A 20135-nucleotide genomic window follows, 5' to 3' on the forward strand; every position below is an offset into this window, starting at 1 on the left:
TTCGCAGCCTGCGTAGATAGCATTTTATTCAAGATCCTTTCTGTGAATCTCTGCTGGCCTTGTAAAATGCAAATGCCATGGATTTCTGATGCCACTGTGCTTTGCTTCTGGCTGCCACAACAGCGGGGCACGCTGCGGGTCTGCTCCCCCCAGCAGCTCAGCGCACGCCTCGGCTCCACCACAGCTCTGAGCAGAAAGCACAGACCCAGTATAATCGTGGAGAAATGGGGCTGGAGAGCATCTGATCGGTGAGCAGCCTGCTGTCACAGCCATGTGACAGCACTGCTCGTGAGGCAAACAGCACAGAGGAGGAGGAAATGCTGGTTTGTGATCTTTTATTTGTTTCTTTAACCCCCCTGACTATTTGGTCTCAGGTGGCCACAGCCCGAGCTGCAGGACACAGATTTATTAAAGCCCAAACATAGCTACTCACTGAAATCCAAGCTGGCCATAAGGGGTGAGAGGGGCCCTCAGAGCCCTCCTGACACTCCCTTTCAGGCAGTGCTTTCTGATGCAGCAGGTACGTAACACAATCTCAGAAGTCAATACACCCATGGCACCAGCTTGCAAGTGGTTCTTGCCCCATTCTCGCCTCACAATTTCTGTAAGCAACAACTTACCTGAAATAACTTTTTAATACCAAACAAGACTTGTGCATAGCAGATTTAATTACTGAGTTACAATCTTTTTTTCTACATTAAGTAAGAGAAGATGAAAGGATTCTTTTCCTGTTGGCACACAACCCTACTGCAAAGTGCTCTCTCCTCACCTCCTTCGTATCTCATGTGCCTCCTCTTACCTCTGGGTATGCTTCTGATGGCATTGCCGACTGGTTGGTAATTAACTTTTACTCTCGGTTAGTTATTGACCTTGTCCCAGGATAGATTATGCAGAAAAACTATTTCACCCATCGTGGTTTTAGCCAGAGGTAAAATATGATACCTAGTAACAGACAGGCTTTCTTTACCCTTCTGGGAGAATAAGTAACCATGGATGCACAAGAAACAATGCCTGCAGATAGGAAGAATGCCTCCAGATAATAATGTTTGTCAGAAGAGATTTACACATTTCTTTGAACTGATGTATTTATATCCTACTAATTATTTGAGAAAAATCTCATAGACCTTATCTCAAAGAAATTCAATGCTACGGTTATATTTTTCTCCCTCAAGTCTAGGTTTATTTTTAAAGTATCCCTCAAACTCTCAAGTTTGCGTTGAACAGTTTTCTTTACAAGCAGTTTAGTAACTTCCACCTACGCAACCACCTCTACTCTGAATGGAGCCTTACAGCTTGTCGAGAAACGTCTTTAGAATTCCAGTCCATTACATTTTGTATTTTTACAAGCATTACGGATGGCCTAGGTCACATTTTGTGAGACCTGACTTTATTGTTAATTACTCCCTCTCTTGTTCTTCCATGTTCCTTCTCTCTCGTTCCCTTTTCCACGGAAAGCAGGGGCTGCTGCTGGTACTGGTGCGCAAAGGCCACACAATAAAACTGACAGCTCCAATAAGTTGTACGAGCAGGGAGCAAACAATGATAGGTCACCTCAGGGTCTTTTTTTCCTTTAGAGCCACTGGAATTGCAATTTAGAGAATGCTCTGCTCAGCAGGTTTTCGGCTTCCCATTTTCCTTCTGCTCTTAAAGGCAGAGGGGAGGAAAACCTTACAGGAAGGGCTGTGCACAGGCAGGGAAACAGCGCTGCACGTGGAGCAGCAGAACAGAGAGACAGAAGCGATCTTCCTTCCCTAAGGAGGAAAAAAGAAGCGTGAAACGTCCTACCAGCAGCTGAGCACTACAGGTGACTGCTGAAGGTGTCTTCAGCAGCTGCAGCTTAACGGGCTCCTGCTCCGGGGCCCAGCACAGCTCCACCAGCACCAGGGGACACAGCTGGGAGCCACGGGCCCGGTGGCACCCTGATATGAGCCCTGCCCCAGGTAGGGCTGAAACGTGCCCACAGCCCCTGCAGAGAGCTCGTTCTGCTACAGAGTCCAGAGGGTTACAGCATCCAGCACTGGCAGGCACACAGCTCATCCACGCCTCACAGCACAGCCATAAAGGACTTGGGATATAAAAGTATTCCTTATTACACGGATTAACGAAATGCTGAACTTCTTCACCATCAGGGCAGCGTTTTCTGAAGGCTTTCAGGCTGCAGCACGTACCGTGATGTTCTGTCGTGCCAACAGGAGCTGCCACATTTCAGAATCAGGATGCTTACAGTGGTTTTACCCCACCACACACGCAGAGCAAGCAGGAATTTGTTGGACTCGATCTTGAGGTCTCTTCCAACTTAGACAATTCTGTGATCTTCACAGGGGAGCAGACACCTCACACGCAGCGATTGCTTTTGTGAAGCTGGGTGTCTGTAACTCAATTTCTATTTCATTTAACTGCCTAGAAGTACTCTGCAGCTCGTACCACTGAGCACGGACCTAAGGAGTCACTGAGGACTTACACAGCACGGGGGGAGGGCACAGCACAGCCCACACCAGCTTTCCCAGGTCACCCAGCATCAAACCGATGTGCACCAGGCACGCGCCTCGCAGTGCTGCTCTGTGAACCCCAGCGGCTGGCAGCCCCCTGCTTTTAGCTACTTTGCAGAAAAGGAGCTTGTCGTCGTTTCTTATTTTTATCCTTTTTGCCATCTCTTTTCCTGTGCATTAACCAATTTGTCTGCCTTGTTTATACTGTCAATAGCGGTGTGTGCCAAGCTTGATATAGAAATTTATTTAGATTTAATTAAGTTTCCAAAGCCACCGGGAAAACAGTGGAAAGTGTGCGTGCGAGAGGAGGAAGGGAAACATCCTCATAATATTAGGTTGGAAGCTCTTCTCCAATTCCTACTTCAAAAGAACCATCTCAATCTTAGACAAGAACTACTTAATCCAACTCCTTTAACAATGTGCACATCCTTCTCAGGCCCTAGAAACAAAACTCAGGCCACAAGGAGCAAACTCAAACGCATTTCACAACCACAGACTTGTGTATTTGTTTAGATCCTGGAGTCACTTTGAAAATACCTCCTCAGAGCAGGCCAGCCCTGGGATACCGGCATCTTCGTTCAAAACCCCAACCTACAAAGTGCTGCAAGAACACAGCTGAAGGGCAGCCGCCTCTAATCAATACGAGCGGTGTCCTGGTGCTAGAGGTTGGGATGAATCTACTGAAGAGAAGCCAGCAGTCAGATTCTGATCTCACACACACCAGGTAATCCAGCGTGACCCGACAGAAACCACAACAGTTGCTGGGCATTTCTACTAGCGTGAAATTCACTTGTCTCCTCCCAAAAGGGAAGGGGAAGAACCTGAGGAAAAAAGAACAAATATTTCCAACACACAGCTCAGGAAGGACTGCTCAGCTAATTCTTCAGTGAGGAAAGAAAAGGTGTCCCAGCCGTACGGGAAGAAACCCCAGCTCGGTAAGACCACATGGCAGAACCACGGCAAGCACAACGCTTTGAAGTGATGTGGAAGAGGTGGAATACAAGGACAAAACACAGGTACGAGGCTGCATGGAAAAGTAGATTCTGTGCAAAAAGACAGGATGTTGGCTTTATTACTTTCCCTAAAAACCTTGCCAGTCCCTCCCTTGCAAGGAAAGTGCCTGTGTCTGAGAAGAAAACAGAATGAACCAGCCCCGAGGTGGGGGAACAAAAGCAGAGCGGTGCCAAACGCGGCTGGCGTACAGCGACCCGGAGCAGTACCCACCAGCTTCAGAGCAGGCCTGGGTGGGAATGCTGCAGAGGAGAGGAACAGATGGAAAGACAAAGGCAATCAGGAATCAAAGCAGGGAATTCAGCAAAGAGTCTCCACCAGTGAACGTTTTGCTGGTTTTATTGCCCTAACGAGGTCAAGCAAGTTTTTACCCCCTGCCCGCCGCCTGCCGCATCGAGTCCTGAAATGAGGCAGACCAAAACCAATGATGCTCAAGAAAATATTCTGAGCATGTGTGGAAAACAAAGACAGAGATACACTGGTGTTAGAAGCCCTTTCAATATGGAAATGTAGCAAAGACACGCAGTTAATTGCAGTGATGTAGCAACGTGCACTGTGTGCAATAAAATGTAACCCAGGTCCAGCCTGGCGCACCACATGAGAACACACGGATGGGTACAGAACACGAAGCACTTCTCACAACAACCAGAGGTTGAAAAAATATTTTACATGCAGTGTTGACAGACAGAAACAAGCCATGGTAATTGTGGTCAGTTTTCTTATCAATAGGAATGATTTTTCCTTAGTCTTAGAAGTTTCTCTATACTCTGCTATCGAAGCAAACTTGTGATGCTGACAACAATCCTCTTTATTTGTGAGCATCCCACGACCACAGGTGTGTAAACACACGAACTAAAAACTGGAGCAAACTAAGGCGGTATTCAGGTAAGCCTACAAAACCCAGGCAACTAATAAAAATATCCAAACCCTCTCAGCTAGTGCTGCGCTGCCACCACCAACAAAAGGCTCCCTCTGTTCCACGCTGCACATCCCAACCATTCAGTGCTGCAACACTGGCATATGGGGAGATAATCCTGAGCGGGGATGATTCTGGATGCTAAGCAACCATTTATTTTGACTAAGTGGGAACACAGATTGGCCATTGTACACGAGTTTCCATGTGATAACACACAACAGCTTCAGCATGCTTTTTGGCACAAGACACAGTTCTTCATTCCTAAGGAGAAAGAAGAATTTAGTCAATATTTGATCTAAACCCCCCGAACACCACATGAATTACAAAGATGCTCAGAGCTGACGATTATGTTCCCTCCTCTGCAAAAAGAGGCTGAACCAAAGCCTGTTGATGTCAATGGAAGGATTCCCACTGCCTTCGCTGGTCGTTGGCTCAGACACAGAGGAAAAAATAGGATTGCTTCAGAGCCCCAGGGTAAGGGGAACAGCAGCAGGCTGGAGAGCTCGGCTCTAGCTGCAGCGATTTGGCCAGAAGACCGGGATGGACTCGGAAGACCTGAGTCCCACCCCGTGTCCTGCTGGGCGAGCTTCGCTGAGCCTGTCCTCGGTCCCTGACTCCTGCATCCCCTCACTCGCCTCTTCTGCAAAGGGCTTCAGGATCTCCTGGTGTGGTGTGCTTTGGTTTGCTTGTTAGAACAAAAATCACCTCGCTTTGAAGCCCCTGACCGCTGCTGACACTGATCAAGGCCCAGTCCTCTCTCGGCTTCTGTCCTTTTGCACCTTGGTCAAGAGCCAGCTTTTGGCTTCTGCTTCAGGCCCCCCCCCGCAGCTGGACCTGCGGCACGACACGCGGGCTGGGATCGTGGCTGCAGGCAGGGCTTGGCAACTGGAAGAGCAGTGGCAGCACCATGGAGACCAGCTGGGTTTGGGTTCATCATTCTAACAGTTATAAACTGTGTTCACTCATCACAAGGGTTACTCCGAGAGCTATGACACTGGAACACATCAAATGTTTATGATAGTATTAGGAGACATTAGCTAGCAGTCTAAAAACAAAATTGAGACTGAGTATTTGGAAACCACCACTGATCAGAGAAGTAACACCCCCTGTGAAAGAAGGGAGCCTCTCCAACTGGCAGCTGCAACTATTTTTCCCAAAGCAGCCCAGTGACCACCCCAGGGGGAGCAGCTCAGCAGGCAGCAGGCAGCTCCTGCCCCCAGAAAGCTGCAGCTTTCAGCAGCGCCTACCTCAGATGGCACTCAGGTTCTCTCCCCCTCCAAAAATAATAGCGTTTGCAGTGGCTTAATAACACTTCAGTTTAAAAAACCTCACCAGACTGAGAGTGCTTTTTTACTTTCTACGTTCTGAACTACAAAATTACGTATTTCAGAGACGCTGCAGTTAATGTGAGGTGGGCAGGTTGATGAAAACAAGAACAGAACATTTCCCATCCCTTCCTGCTGCAGCCAGATGTGATGAGTTCTCCTCTGAGACATACTCCGAGCACAGTCCTCCACACTCAGGAGGACCGGAGCCAGGCTGAGCTCCCACCACCAGCACCAGACGTCTCGTGACAGCCCTGGGCTACTTCCAGCTCCGTGGCTCTCCTGACCCCACTGGGGCATCTGGAGACAGGCGCGGTGCTCGGAGGAGCACGGCTCTCCAGGCAGTGACAGAACCGGTGCTCCCCTGCTGCCCCTGAGGCAACGAGGCGTGCTCCAGCCCTGGCCCCAGCCAGGGAGGGGGCAGCAATCCCTGACCATGGTGCTGGGATCCCAGAGCTTGAACTGCTACATCAGCACAGGAGTAACAGGCATGAGAAACGCCTTGGGTTAGAACGGCATCCTTCAGCAGAGAAGCTATGGAACGCTGCTGCCAATGTGAGTGGTAGTCGGGTAAAAAAAAAAAAAAAAAATAGTTCTAAGTTCCTATTGCATCTTTCTTCAAAGGTACCAGAAAAGTACCAGCACCGAAGTACTTCCAAGGCAGAGGAAAGTGCCAGCTCTGACAAATTACTGCAGCCCTCACACCTATCTGTCGGGTGCAGGCACAGCCACCAGAACAGAACAAAGCAGCCTCCTTGATGGCCGCAGCTCTTGCTACTGACAATGAAATGGAGCACTCTTCAGCTATCCCTCTAACCTCCTACCCAGCTTTTCCATAAAACACTGTTATTCAGACAGCAAAAAATAAGGGCTTCCTCTATTAACAGCTCCGTGTTCCATCGTGCCCAGAATGACTGGATGTACAAGAGAGACTCAAAGAAGAGCTTTCATATCCTAAAGCGCGTCTGTTCTTGTACCTCTGACAAACAGGAGAGCTTACCTCAGCCTAAGCCTTGCCGCACTTGAGTATATACAGCACCTAGTAGCAATACAAGGTGACTCATATTGGAGAGTTATGGATTTTTTATTTTTAGTACGCCACCCTAAAGAGAACAGCAGCCAGCGCTGCATCACTGCTGCCCGTGGATCTGCACCAGCTGGAAGAGATGCCCAGCGCACGAACTGCTTCTGGATTTTTCTTAGAGAGCCTGAGAAGCCCAGGCAGAGTTTGGAAATCTGCTCTGCACGCAGCATGGAAGCGTAACACTTCCCAGGGATGAAGGAAGAGCACTGCAAAGCAGGCAATCACCTCCACTTCTGCACATCTCCCTCAGCCCACAGCGTTAGGAAACAAGCTGATCAACGCTGGTCTGTTCTAGGAGAGGCCAGCAGAAAGCTCAGGGAAGAGCGCTGTGCATTGTCACAGCTACCAGATTTCCCCACGATCTCATCCGGCACGTTGAACAGCACTTCACTGCCATCTCTTGGCAGATGTCTAGATAACAATTTAAGTTCTGTGAGGTACAGGAATAAGTAGACATTAAAAAGACATTAAAAGAAAAGGACGTATATAGAGATGTGCTTCTTTCACTAGCCAAATAAAAACAGACTGAAGTTCTGCTTGAACAGTCCAGGCTGCATCCAGATTTCCCTGCCTCTCAAGATTGGTATTTAATGTTAGACACACATCTAAAAACCAGAACTGTTAAGAGTTTAAATATGGTCTAAAATCTATATTTATTTATTTTTAAGTTTTCCACCAACTAATTCTTAGGGCTGTCCAGAATGAGCACATTACCACTGTCTTGCATTCAAGATTTCATCCAAATAGCACCTGAATGTCAGAGTTGTGGGAAGAAAACACAGATAAAGTTCTTGGTCCTTTTGAGTATGTTGAAGCAAACAGCAAAGACCTACAAAGACAGGAGAATGACCTGCATGCACTGAAAGGGGGCAGAAGAAAAGAGTTACCAGCCATGACGATGTACTGATGTATGATGTTTACACTCACCGTAGTACGCGGTTTTAGAGATCTAAGAGAGCACTGAAATATCTCAAGTGACAGCTCCGAAAGCATCACCAGGATTTTAATTTTTGACAGCTACCAGTTAAAGATTTAGTTGTGTATTAAGCATTAAGACACACCACCAGCCCTGGGTGGAAATGCTGTCCCTACTACCATCCAGTTTGAGATCAAATAAACACTTTGAGAGTTCAGTCACGCTGAAATCCAGCAGCTCTTCCAGGTTTTTGAAAATGCTACCCCTCGTTTCCAAAACTACATGCAAATTAACAACTAAAGCACCCAACACAGGCCTCAGCAGATGACACCGAAAGCCTCAGCAGGTCCAACAGCACCCGCAGCGTAACCCTGGGCAAACAGTCTGCAGGCATTATTTTCAAGGGAGAGCAGACAAAGACCAATTCAAGAACAACTGTTACAAAGCACCAAACCTTGCTCTAAGTGTAACCTACCATTGTTCCATTTGAGTGAACAGGAACAATTTGCACCAGCTGAGTCTAGCCCATACAACGCGTCGATCTGCAACAGGCTCTAAATGAAGAAGAGCAGCATGGGCTTTAAAAAAGCACAGAATTATGGAATTGCGAACACTGCGCTGAGATAAACAAGGTCACTGTCTACTTACTTGAGATGTGGTTATACGAACCTGACCTTTCTGTAATAAGTGGTAATTTCTCTGAAAACAACCTTTCAGAGCAGAAGGAAAGGGAAGTAAGTCATGTATCCTGCAGCTGCAGTTTATGATGAGACTCCCAGCCTTAATTTAAAGGTCACCAGCGAGTCTTTGCAGGGGGGATTGCTTTTCATTTTTTCCATATTTCACATAATGTCATCAGGGGGACTAGTCCACAACAGCAACTCTACACAGCTGCCAGGCCAGGAACTTTAACCCTCCCTGCACAGCTCTGCCATCTTATTAGGCCTGCCAGAATCAGTATGAATGCTCCTATAAATAATTACCTTGCTAGTCTGCCTTCCTCTGGTACCGAGCAGGGGAACTGAAGACCTCACCATGCTCGGTGATCTACATAAAGGCTGCACTGGACAGTCAGCCTTTACCTCCTCTTCTCTTAAAGGGAGTTTACAGAACTGAGCTCAGACAAAAAATGAAACAGTACAAGGTAGAAAAAAGGAGGACTACATTAAAAAATACAGTGACAGAGACAGCTAGTACAGATTCCCCAAACTGATTTTAGAAGCATTCTGATCTCTGTCACAATTGTCTGTTCGTAGTGGCTATGACATGAGGAATGCTAGTTGCAGCTGATAAATTTTCTTCACTTCTGATATTAGAAAAAAAATACGTGGACATGAAAACAAATCACAGCTTTTAGGTTCAACATTAGTTCATGGTTTGCCTTTTCTGAGAAGGCAGGCAGCTTACCTGCAGCTTTCATAAGTGCAGGTCTTCAACCTCTTCCTCATTATCTGACTTCTGCGATAAGTGAGTGCAATGCATTTTCAGCCACGTAACTAGAGAGAAATAACCAAAAATCAAGAAGCACTTTGGGAAGCTGGGAGGAAAGATGAGAAAACAAGCCGTGACTGAAAGCAGTGTCTTATTAGGGAAATACTGCTTCTAAGTGCAACACCCAAAGCTGTCAGCTCCTGGTTTGTAGGCGCCACCAGTTCAAATAATCCTTCTGAGGACAATGCTAACCCCTGTGTCACACACGAGGCAGCCTAAGTACATCACTTTCCCTTTGCACCCAAGGAACCTAAACCCAGAGCAGACTGTTCCCACAGCAGTTCAGCTGCATTTCAGACAGGAACCGTGTTCACTCCTTCACCTCTGTCTGCTCAGCAGTTTGTGCTGGGGGCTGTACGCCTCGGGTGTGCTTCATTCACCATGGGCAGTGCAAAAGGCATGATTAACGACACTCACCAACAGATTCCTGAAAACAAAGCTTCCTACACGGAGACTCCCCAGTGTAACAGTGGGATCCGCACACTTATACTTGGAGATTTGATTTGTCTGGCTGGAAACGCCTGCTGTGAGATCCTTAGCAGAGCTGGAGAACACCTGGGGGGAGCAGTTAATGCACAGGATGCTGGAGCCTGGCTGGATGCAAAGAGCTGTTTGTGCTTTTAACCTAACCTGAGAGATTTCTTCAGACACTTACTTACCCTTGGTAGAGCTCTCTCCAGGAAAGAGGCTCACGATCATACTGCAGACAGGACAAGAACTCTGTGACCACGCAGCACCGCTGAGGCCTTCCCTGAGACAAGCAGGCTGGTGCCCACTCTCTACACTGAGCAGCAGGAAGGCTCCACCACATCTGAGGAGCCAGCCCCTGGCAGAGGAGGGAGAGGCGCTGTGCTGGGCCCCTCTGACACCCTGAGCACCCCAAGAGGGTCCCAGCCCCGCGCCCAGCTGCGCACAGCCCTGCCCTGGTCAGCTCGCTCGGCGTGGATAAGGACTCCAAAGAAATCAGTGTTACAGTAAACAAGGATGACAGCAGGCTGGAGATACCTTGAAACATATTCCAAAAATGTCCTTTTCACCAGGTGCTGCGGATGGCTCAGCCCAGCAGTGCTGACCTTATCAATTCCTCCTCTTCCCTCCCGTTCCAGCAGCTGCTGCTCTGACAGAGGAGAGGGCAAGGGACTTGCTGAAGAGCAGAGGAGAGGTAGCGACGTTCAAAAATGCAGTGATGGTGGCACTTTCAGCTCCTCAGAGAAAAAGCAATTGATTTCTCTGTGTCTATCCCAGAGAATTTCCATGGCAAGAATACGCTTGGTTCTCTTGCTAGACCCTCACTACTCATTTCATTTCTGAACCCTCTGTCAGTCCAGTTGCCTGTTTCAGGAAGGGCTAAGTTGTGGTACAGACTATTCAGATTCTGTTCCTTACTCTTACAGCCTTGTATTTCCTGTAATACAGAATGAAATTACAAGGAAAGCTGCTATTATAAAAGCAGCCACCAAGAGGGAAATGTTGACTAAGCAGATTATCGCTAAAGCTCTGTACAGTACATCACTGTTTCACTCACTCAGGTGCAGCTCAGTCACAGCTTCCTTTCTCACTCCCCTGACTGCTGCTGTGCAGCCTGCAGGCATCACACGAGGGCAGGATTCCTTGCACGCCTTGCACACCTTCACGGCCACCCCTGAAGCCCTGACGTGCAGCTTGCACCCTTAGAGGCACTCAGCCAGGCCGCTTCTCCCAGCTCCCCATCTTTGGGCTGCAATCCAAGGCAAAGTGTTCAGAAACGTTCAGAAATGAGGCAGATGAAAATTTTCATTTCACAGGACACATGGAAACAGTGTTCTGGGGATCATTACGATAAAAGCTGAGAGATCACATCAAAATTAATAATGTTGAAAAGTATTTAAATTCTAAGCATGGGGAATGCTACGTAAAGCAGCTGCTGGGTTTTTGCGTTTTATTTTTAATAAGGAATTCTTTCTTCCCCTCTTTTTCTTCTCCATTTTTTCCCATAGAAGGAACATTTAGAAAGTTTTAGGCATTATGTCTTTGAGAAAATTGTTTATAAAGGTTACCATGCAAAACTAGATGTCTTAGTGCTATACAAGATTGCTTACTAATTGCCCTAGATGCGTACGTACTCATACATTTGTTCATATACCTTGACAAGGGGAATTGATTTACTATCACAGTGAAATACTGCATTAAACTCACATCATTCTTGCTTTACACTGGTCCTCCCCCCTTAAAAGTGGTGTTTGACTGCATGCCATGCTGAATTATTATTCTTTAATCATAAATTTCAGTGATTTATCTGCTACAGCAGATACAGCTAACATTCATCTATATTCTAACTTTAATTTCACCTTTATGTTTTCTGTTGTCATACCAACAAGGGGAAATCATGGATTTCTTTTATACCGAAGTACAGCTCTGGAGCAGGAAGATAAGATAAGAGACATTTTTATTCTTTTGCAGCACATCTTTCTCGATGATGCAAATAAACTACCACAAAATACCATCTTTTTGAAAGCATAAATAGTATAAAAGCAACAGTTTGAGGCCTTGTAAAATATCAGCGAAATATTACTTAAAAAACCACGTTTTTCTTTCTGTCGAGTCATGTAACTAAGGAAACACTGCAGACCAAGATGCCACATGTGACAAAAACTGGAAGGATTTGTTCCACAATCCATCATGAACATAAAAATGATCATTTCTTACTCAGTCTTCTACTCTACTCGCAGCACAGGGGTTCCCATCAGCCTTGGCTTACCTGCCTTTTCAGGTGACGTTCACTCCAACCACTGCTGGGCAACACGAACGGGCACCGTGACAGCTGGTTAACTCTACAGCCTCGGAATGCACTGAGCTCATTTCGCATTCAGCATCACCACCTCTCCGTGCTCCCCTTTACAGCTTGGAGGATCACCACAGTATTTGCCATGACCAAGTTCTACATTTTAGTCAGCATTGCTTTCTAACTGGGAAGTAAGGGTAAGAAAACGTGTATCCCCAGAACAAACTTGACATATCCCTGAAATCCCACGCACAAAACACCATCAGTAGGTTTGGGAGCAGCAGAAAGCCCTCCCCTCACGCCAGACATGCCGCTTGATAACCACGAGCACGTTTATCACCACTGCTCTAGGCACACCAAGCAGCAACCTGTGACGACACGAAGCTACGAACTGAACTGTGCAGAGAAGTTTGCTAAGAGCACTGTCTATATAGTACCACTGTGTCTTTTGGAAGCACGGGCCCCAACCCCTTCACACCTCACACACAATTTAACTGGAGTACATCCAGAGGCTAATTGCGAGCTGTACGTTACAGCTAGTCAGGAAGCAATTTGCATGGAGAGGTCTGAATTGTTCCCATTGTTTTAAACGTGTTCTGCTTCTGTGTAAGGGTATGACACAGTTAAGGCATAAAACATGTTTTTATTTATATTAAAGTCAAGATTTTGTGAGAGAGAAAGAGAGTGAGCGTGAGCTGGCAAAGAGAGTTATGGCCCATATTACCTAGGTGATGCTGCAACGGCCGCCTATGAGGAGAGATGAAACAGCAAGCCCTGTGATAACCAAGAACAATAGCTCAGCCACTGCTCAGCTCATTTCATGTGCTTCTGCACCAGTTTTCTTATCTGTAGAAGAACGAAAACAAAGTCCCTCTATCTCTGCACAGCACTTGGAGATATTTTGATAAACTATGTTATTTAAACACAGCATTTTCCAAGGTCAGCCTTCTCTGCACAGCTGAGGCATACATAAACGAGCTGATCCTCAACTTCTCCCTCTCTGGCTGTACAAATGTGATCACCAGACATTTCCCTCCAGCATCCCTGTCCTTCCAGAAGCCTCACCAGCTCATTAGCAGCCAGGTAGGGCTGCAGCAGCAGGAGCCCAATGCAGGGGAGCGACCCTGACAATTCCTGCTTGAAGCCACGTGTGACTCAGCTAACGAGCTCAGCTGAGCGAGGAGCAGGCGGTGAGCCAGCCAGCTCCCTGCACACCGCCACAGCACTCCTGCTGCAAGGACTGCAGGCTCTCATTATTTCAAGTGCTTGGCCCATAAAGTACTTTAATGTACTTTACAAGCTATAAAACATAAATAAATTGCACTGTAAATGGGTAAAAACTGGCTTGCTTACTAAGCGATTAGCAGGCAGCATTAACACGTTTATTTTATTTATCTGTTTTAAAGAAAATGACAGCACGGTACGAGAAGCAGATCTTAAAGTAACCGTGGACTGGTCTTACTGAGAATGACTCAAAAGGGGGAGATAGAAAAATATTGTGTGTGTTTTGATTCCCCATCTCCAAACAGAAGATGAGTGTGCACAGAGCATGTGGGCAGCAGGTGGGCGCGTTCATCACCTGCCCCTGGTACGCACCTCACACTGACAAAACGCATCGCCTTTACACCTCCTCCTTCCACCACGCTCTGAGCACTTAAGAACAGGCACTGCTATCCAATAGCAGGTTACTAATGTCTACATACCCCAGCCAAATTCCCTGCAGAACATTTATATTGTACTGTTCGGAGGTTTACAGTGGCTAAATAACAGTAAATTCCAATTGTATCATCATAAATCAAAGTCCCTTTTCACACCAGCAGCACTTTTTAAAATTTGGTTGTTTGCAGTGAGTCTTCCATGATCACATCTTAACGACTCCTAGCAGGATGTGTTTTATCTTACTTGCCTAGCCAAGACCATACGGTGAACAAAACACCCACAACTTCAGTGTCTAGACACTCATCTTTGAACTCCGCTGGCCGTAGCACACTGTCACTCTGCTCCACTTAATGGGATATTGATTTTTTATACTCCACTCTCTGCAAATCAATATTCTAATAGACACACAGCGGACTGGCAGAAGGATAGAGAGTACCTGCCCACAAAGCTGATGGAGATGATTAACCAGAAACAAAGGTCAGATCAAAGGAAAACGTAAACCTGACCTGAGAGGAAGAGCAGCACACAGAGAAGAGTGTGTCAGCAAGGGAGTAAAAAAAAAAAAAAAAAACAAAAAAAACAGCAACAACAAAAACTAAGTTAGCTGGAGAAGGAAGAAAACCCAGCCTGACTGCGGCATGGACATGGCAGCTAACGAGCTCTCAGCCTGGGAATGGGAATGACAGACTGACGTTCCTTGCGACTGGCAGAGCCCAGTGACATGATTTATGAGGTATTTTAGGGCTCCTGCAGGAAACATCTCCCATAAACCATACAGGAGATAAGCACCCTTTCAAAACAACATCTCAGGTTTAAACTACCTGAATAGCCTGTTCAGAACAAAGGCAGACAGGAACCATGTGCAGTATAAAGTGATGTACTTAAAAGGAATACCTTGTTCTTCCAGATGTCAGTTCTGTAGGAAAGTGGGAAGCCAAAGGGAGTCTTCAAACAGGCTCTTTTACTAGAAGAGCTGCTTCTGCTCCTGTCTTTCTGCTGCAGGCAGCAAAAAATACTTATGCTATGACGCTTAGAATTAAAGGAGCCTCTTGTATGGACTGCTGACTTGCTGGCGTGACTTAAGGCAGGCTTGAGACAGGAAATACGGTCCAGAGTAATGGAAGACCAGTGAAGGAGTATTTGCAGGCAGAATATCCCCACACACCAGTACAGACAGGGACCTGGAAACCACCACCCACAACCACCTCTGGGGTTACAGCGGATGCCAGCTGCACATAAGCCAACAGCACACTGCAAATGAGGCAAACCTCACGCTGGGCTCCACAAGGAGGCACACAGATCCAACGGAGTTATTAATGCTCTCCACTTGGCGTGTGGAGGCAGCAACGCCAACTGTGGCCAGTCTGAGGCCCTCTGGTTCGAAAGATGTGGGAAAGCCAGAGATGATCCAGCAGAGGGTTACCGAAATGATGAAGATACAGCCATAGAAGCACATAGCCAGTAGGAAAAGCTTAAGGGTGGTAAGCTTGTTTATTCCAGCAAGTAGGACACCATGGGCACTATCTAAAGGAGTGCTACGACTGTTGTCTGAGGAGTATGGGCGAAGCTGACAGTGAAACTCTGAGTAGTGAGAGGTGATAAGGCATAAAGGCAACGAACTGGAGCTAGGGCAGTTTGGCTGTGACATCTGGAACAAACCTCTCTCACGAGGAGGCTGGCACAACACCCACTGGGACCCACGGAGGCTGCGGAATCTCAGCCCTTCAGGGTTTTCCAAAAATCAGCTCAAGAAGCCCCAGCGATCGGGCTGAGCACTGGCAACACTCCCACTTGATGAAAGAATTAGACCAGGCCACCCGAGCTCCCTTCTACTCAATATTTCCCATGACAGCTCTAAGAATATATAAAATTACTGTACCAGCTATTAATCACTTGAGATTTCTCAGCTTTCACCATGCTGATATTAGAAAGACAAGAAGCTTTATAGCTTCTTTCTTCTAGATCAGGTTCATGCCTAGTTTGCTGAACAAAGCTCCCTTATTTGCAGTCGGACGAGTCACGGGTTCATATGCACTCCTGAGCTCCACCAGCTCGTTACAAGATGCTGCATCCACCACTAAAATTCCGTGATGAAGTGAGACGAAGACAGCTCTCAAACGAACGCACTGTTCCATGCACAGTTAACCTCCCAACCTCTCATTATCACTGGGATATGAAGAAATCTGAGAAGGCTCAGAGAAGTCATAAAAATGATTAGTAGACAGAAAGCAATTATTTATACAGGGAGAAAAAACAACAGCTAAATGCATGCAACGTATCGATGACAAATGATACGCACGGTGTCATCCTCGGGACAGCAGAACGTGTTGCAAAAGAAATTCCCAGCTGCACGAGTGCTGTAGTTCAGCATTGTAAAGTTCACATACAGTTCACTTTCATCTCCACTTTATGCTTTCTTTCAACAACAATTTTATGTAACAAATTGAGATGAGCTTTCATCCATTTTTCACCCAACCTGAACACCTCAGGAGTTCAACCCATTCATAGCTCAGTATGACAGAAGCTTAGGGTAGAAGAAGGACACGAAGAAAAACACTGTTTTCCCATGACCTTCTCATGATTTCTAAACGGCATCTCCAGAACATGTAAGCAATCTGTTTCTTTTACTACAGAGTAATGACTCATTACTTCTGTCATTTCAAAATGGAAAGGAATTCCAGCTGGCAATAAGGATTAGCCACCAAATTATGCGTGTCTTGATCTAAAGGTCGATTTGGTAATAACACAAAGCCCTAAACTACAAAAATAAAGTGTGTTTTAATATCTGCAATCACTCAACGTTTCAGTGTCTATCTCATAAAACTGATCTATTGCCTTCCTCACTGCGAGAAGAGCTTGCAGGATGAAAGCTCCAGTCCCAGGCAGGCAGGGCTCAGAGGCACCCACTGCAAGCAGTGCTAGCTTGGCTTCAGCCGACAAACTGAGAGTGACCAGCTGTGCGTATCTGAAGCCTTCCACCATTTTCATTCCGTTCAGTTATGAAGCACTGGCGCTAGAGCTACGTTTCCTGAACATTCACACCAGCACGCATTGCTCCAAGGTTTAAACCCATCGAACCTCTCCAGATTTACGCTATCCAGACACCAGGAGGCACTGACATTCCTAAGTTCTTCTTCCATACCTTTCCCTCTTTTACAGACTGAGCAAAATCCTAAACAAATCTCTTCATTTTCTACCCGTTCTGCTATCCCCACCTGGACCTCTGCTGGTGTTGCTCAGCTCCTCTTCCCAGGCGCGAGGACGGGTGCAGGACAGGTGAAGCCTCCTGCTGCTTCCAGGACGCTGCCAAAAGAGGGATCAGGAACATCACACCGCTGAGCACCGCCAGGAGGGAGAGACAAGAAGCTGCCAGAGGCACACGGTGTGCTCCGTGGCTTTGCAACTGCGAACGTTTCTGTGTCCTTGTTCCAAACAGCTCTTTGCAGCTGTGATAATTGATTTGTTCAAAAGGCAAAAACACGCTTCCCGTGAAAGGAAGATGGGTGCGGAAAGATTATCTGAGAGCTTCCTCAACCATCGGCCCCAAAAAGCTGACCCAAGAAACAAACGCAAGCAGAACAGCCAGTGTCCAAAGCATCTGAAACCCTTCATCCCAGCCCAGATCTCACTGGGAAAGATGGAGCAAGGCCAGTGTGGCTTTGTTGTTCCCACACAGTCACACATTGGTGTTTTGCCACGACTGCTTTGGCAAATGCACACATGCAGCACAGGGCCCTGGGCAAGCGTGTGGCTCTCTGCGGCCCCTCTCCCTTCACCCAGAAATGTTCTTTGCTGAGCAATGCACCAAGGAAGTGGCTGAGGGGCTGATCAGGGCCTTTGGCAGCAGGATCCCGATCTCCTGAGCCTCCGGAGGGCCGGGCACCGCCTCACAGCGCGAGGAGACGGGCAGGGGTACGGAGCAGGGGAATTCACTTCACAGACGTGTTTAATTCGAGGCGTACATGGGGCAGGGCAAATTAATAATAATAATTTTTAAAACTCCTAAGGGTTTCTTCATATAACCGCCAACCCGGGGCTGTGAGGTTAACGTTTGAACCCCGGGGCTTCGCGAAGGCGGCGGCTCCACAAGATGGCGCCTCGCGCACCGCCTCAGGCGCCCACGGCGCCCGCGCACCGCCCCCGCCCTCCCGCCCAGTCCCGCCGGCCAATCACGAGGCCGCCCCGGCTCGGGAGAGCCAATCCGTGCGGGGCGGGGGCGGGGCGGCGCCATGGCGGACGCGAGCGGCGGGCGCGAGGCGGTGGCCGTGGCGGTGGCTGCGGGGGCGGCCCCGCCGCCATTTCAGGTGAGGGGCGGCTGAGGGGGGGCCGAGAGAGGAGACGGGACAGCCGGCGGCTCGGCCCGGTGCTGGGCGTGAGGCGGTTTAACGGAGCATAAACGGTTGTCACGGGTTGCACGGAGAAGTTTCCACGCAGCGTGATGGAAAGGGACGGTGAAAGTGCTGTAAATTTAGCAAAAACGGGCATTTGGCGTCCTGTGAGGCCAAAGGACTTTTCAAGAAACTGTAATGTTATCAATACTTTATTGAGCGCTTTGCAGGGTAAAAATTTAAACATACTTTGGTATTTGTATAAATAAAAATTCTGTTTAGTAAACCAGGTGAAATTAGCTGAAGTGTCTCCTGCTACAAAAGGTGTTTCTTTGTTTTTTGTTTTCTGGCTTGTATTTTGAGAAATTCAGGCACCAAGATAAGTCTTTTCTTTTTCTTTTCTTTACACATGGAGAATCTAACTTGCATTCTCTAAAAGCCTTTAGAACAGGCAGCATTGCAGTTACGAGAAGTTCACAGGGAAACCAAGTGGCCGTGATGCCCGTGCTCCCAGCCCAGCTGTGGCGCTGTGCTGCCTCCTGAAACACCTGGAGGTCTCTGGAAGGAGCATCCCTCCAGAGGATGTGACCAGGTGTGACGAGGATTTCATTCTTCTCTCCGCAGTACAGCCCAGACAACGTCCCTGGGGCAGACGGCGACGTGGACCCCACTGAGATCACCTTCCCGGGGTGTTCCTGCCTCACCAGCTCCTGCGTGGCTCCCCTGTGCTCCTGCCTTCGCCGGGGTGAAAACTACGACAACTTGTGCCTGAGACCTGCAGACAACGAGGAGTATGCCCGGCCGATCTTCGAATGCAATGCCCTGTGCCGGTGTGGGGAATCCTGCCAGAACAGGGTTGTTCAGAGGGGTTTGCAGTTGAGGCTTGAAGTATTCAAGACTGCTAAGAAAGGGTGGGGTCTCCGCACGCTGGAATTCATAGCTAAAGGAAGGTTTGTTTGTGAATATGCCGGTGAAGTTTTAGGCTTCAGTGAGGCATGTAGAAGAATTCAGGCCCAGGCACCACAGGATTCAAACTATATCATAGCAGTGCGGGAGCACCTCCATAGCGGTCAGGTCATGGAGACGTTTGTTGACCCTACGTACATCGGTAACGTAGGCAGATTCCTGAATCATTCTTGTGAACCAAATTTATTTATGGTGCCAGTTCGAGTTGACTCCATGGTGCCTAAACTGGCACTTTTTGCAGCCAGAGGTATTGCTGCCGGAGAGGAACTTTGTTACGATTACTCGGGGAGATTTTGTAATTCACCACTGACCAACAGAGAACAGCAAACCTCAGAAGAAGATAACAGACTGCGAAAGCCGTGCTACTGTGGTTCCCGCGCATGTGCTTCCTTCCTGCCCTGGGATGGCTCCCTGTTCTCCACACCAGACAAATGTTCAGAGAGCTCTTCGTAGCTTTTCAGTCCCTAAGCATACACAGTGATACCATCAGCTCCAGCAGTTAAATTGCAGTTAAGCCAAAGTCTGATGGTGCACCACCAGCAATATCAGGGAAGTACATACAGAGTAAAAGCTAAAAAATAACATTTTTGAAACTGTCTGCATGCAATATCCTGGAGACTCTTTTCAAGGTGAATGATAAGAGGAAGCACTGGAGCTTCAAGATGTCCTGAAATCAATTACTGAGCTGGGACTGGTGCTTTCTTGTTGTTCTTTTCTGACAGCTTACTGTGTGTGAAAGCACTTGTCTTGATTTGTACTAAAGCTTTCAAAAAGAATGTACTGCAACACTGGAACAGAGAAAGGATACGTGATAACAGCGACAAACATCCCTGAAAATTGCACAGAGAAGCAAGTGAGAAAATGAATGTTGATGTCTGCAAAAAGGGCATTAGGTTTCTTAAATTTCATTAAAAGAAATATTTTAAAATGAGTTGCTATTTTTTTGTTTGTTCCACGAATCAAAAATAGTTCTTATTGATGTTAAAAACTTCCCCAGAACGATTAACTTAAATGCTCCTTCCTCCCTTTTCCAGTCACATCTAACTGCTTGCCAAAATTTGCTTTTAAGGGGTTAGTTCAGTTTCATTATCACTTAGCAGCTGGGTAAACTGCGCAGCACCACGGGCTCTTAGAGAACAATCATCCCATCTTTGTAAACCACATCTTTCTCAAGGCTCATCTAACGTGA

The 20135-nt window shown here is 47.3% G+C and overlaps 1 protein-coding gene across 1 annotated transcript; it reads left to right on the plus strand.

Annotated features, from left to right (window-relative positions):
- Positions 1 to 17881: 17881 nt before the first annotated feature.
- On the plus strand, positions 17882 to 19866 carry LOC116493134 (histone-lysine N-methyltransferase SETMAR). The gene is made up of 2 exons (XM_032194277.1): positions 17882 to 17956; positions 18605 to 19866. The coding sequence occupies exons 1-2, from the start codon at positions 17882 to 17884 to the stop codon at positions 19397 to 19399; spliced, it is 870 nt and encodes a 289-aa protein (XP_032050168.1). The 3' UTR covers positions 19400 to 19866.
- Positions 19867 to 20135: the final 269 nt, after the last annotated feature.

The sequence above is a fragment of the Aythya fuligula genome, chromosome 10, assembly GCF_009819795.1.
Source record: "Aythya fuligula isolate bAytFul2 chromosome 10, bAytFul2.pri, whole genome shotgun sequence".
Taxonomy (NCBI): Eukaryota; Metazoa; Chordata; class Aves; order Anseriformes; family Anatidae; genus Aythya; species Aythya fuligula.

Excerpts from the sequence above, each read along its gene's own strand:
- LOC116493134 (XM_032194277.1), top strand. The coding sequence starts at position 17,882 with ATGGCGGACGCGAGCGGCGGGCGCGAGGCGGTGGCCGTGGCGGTGGCT. Across the intron at positions 17,957-18,604 it reads CGGCCCCGCCGCCATTTCAG|TACAGCCCAGACAACGTCCC; the intron begins GTGAGGGGCGGC and ends TTCTCTCCGCAG.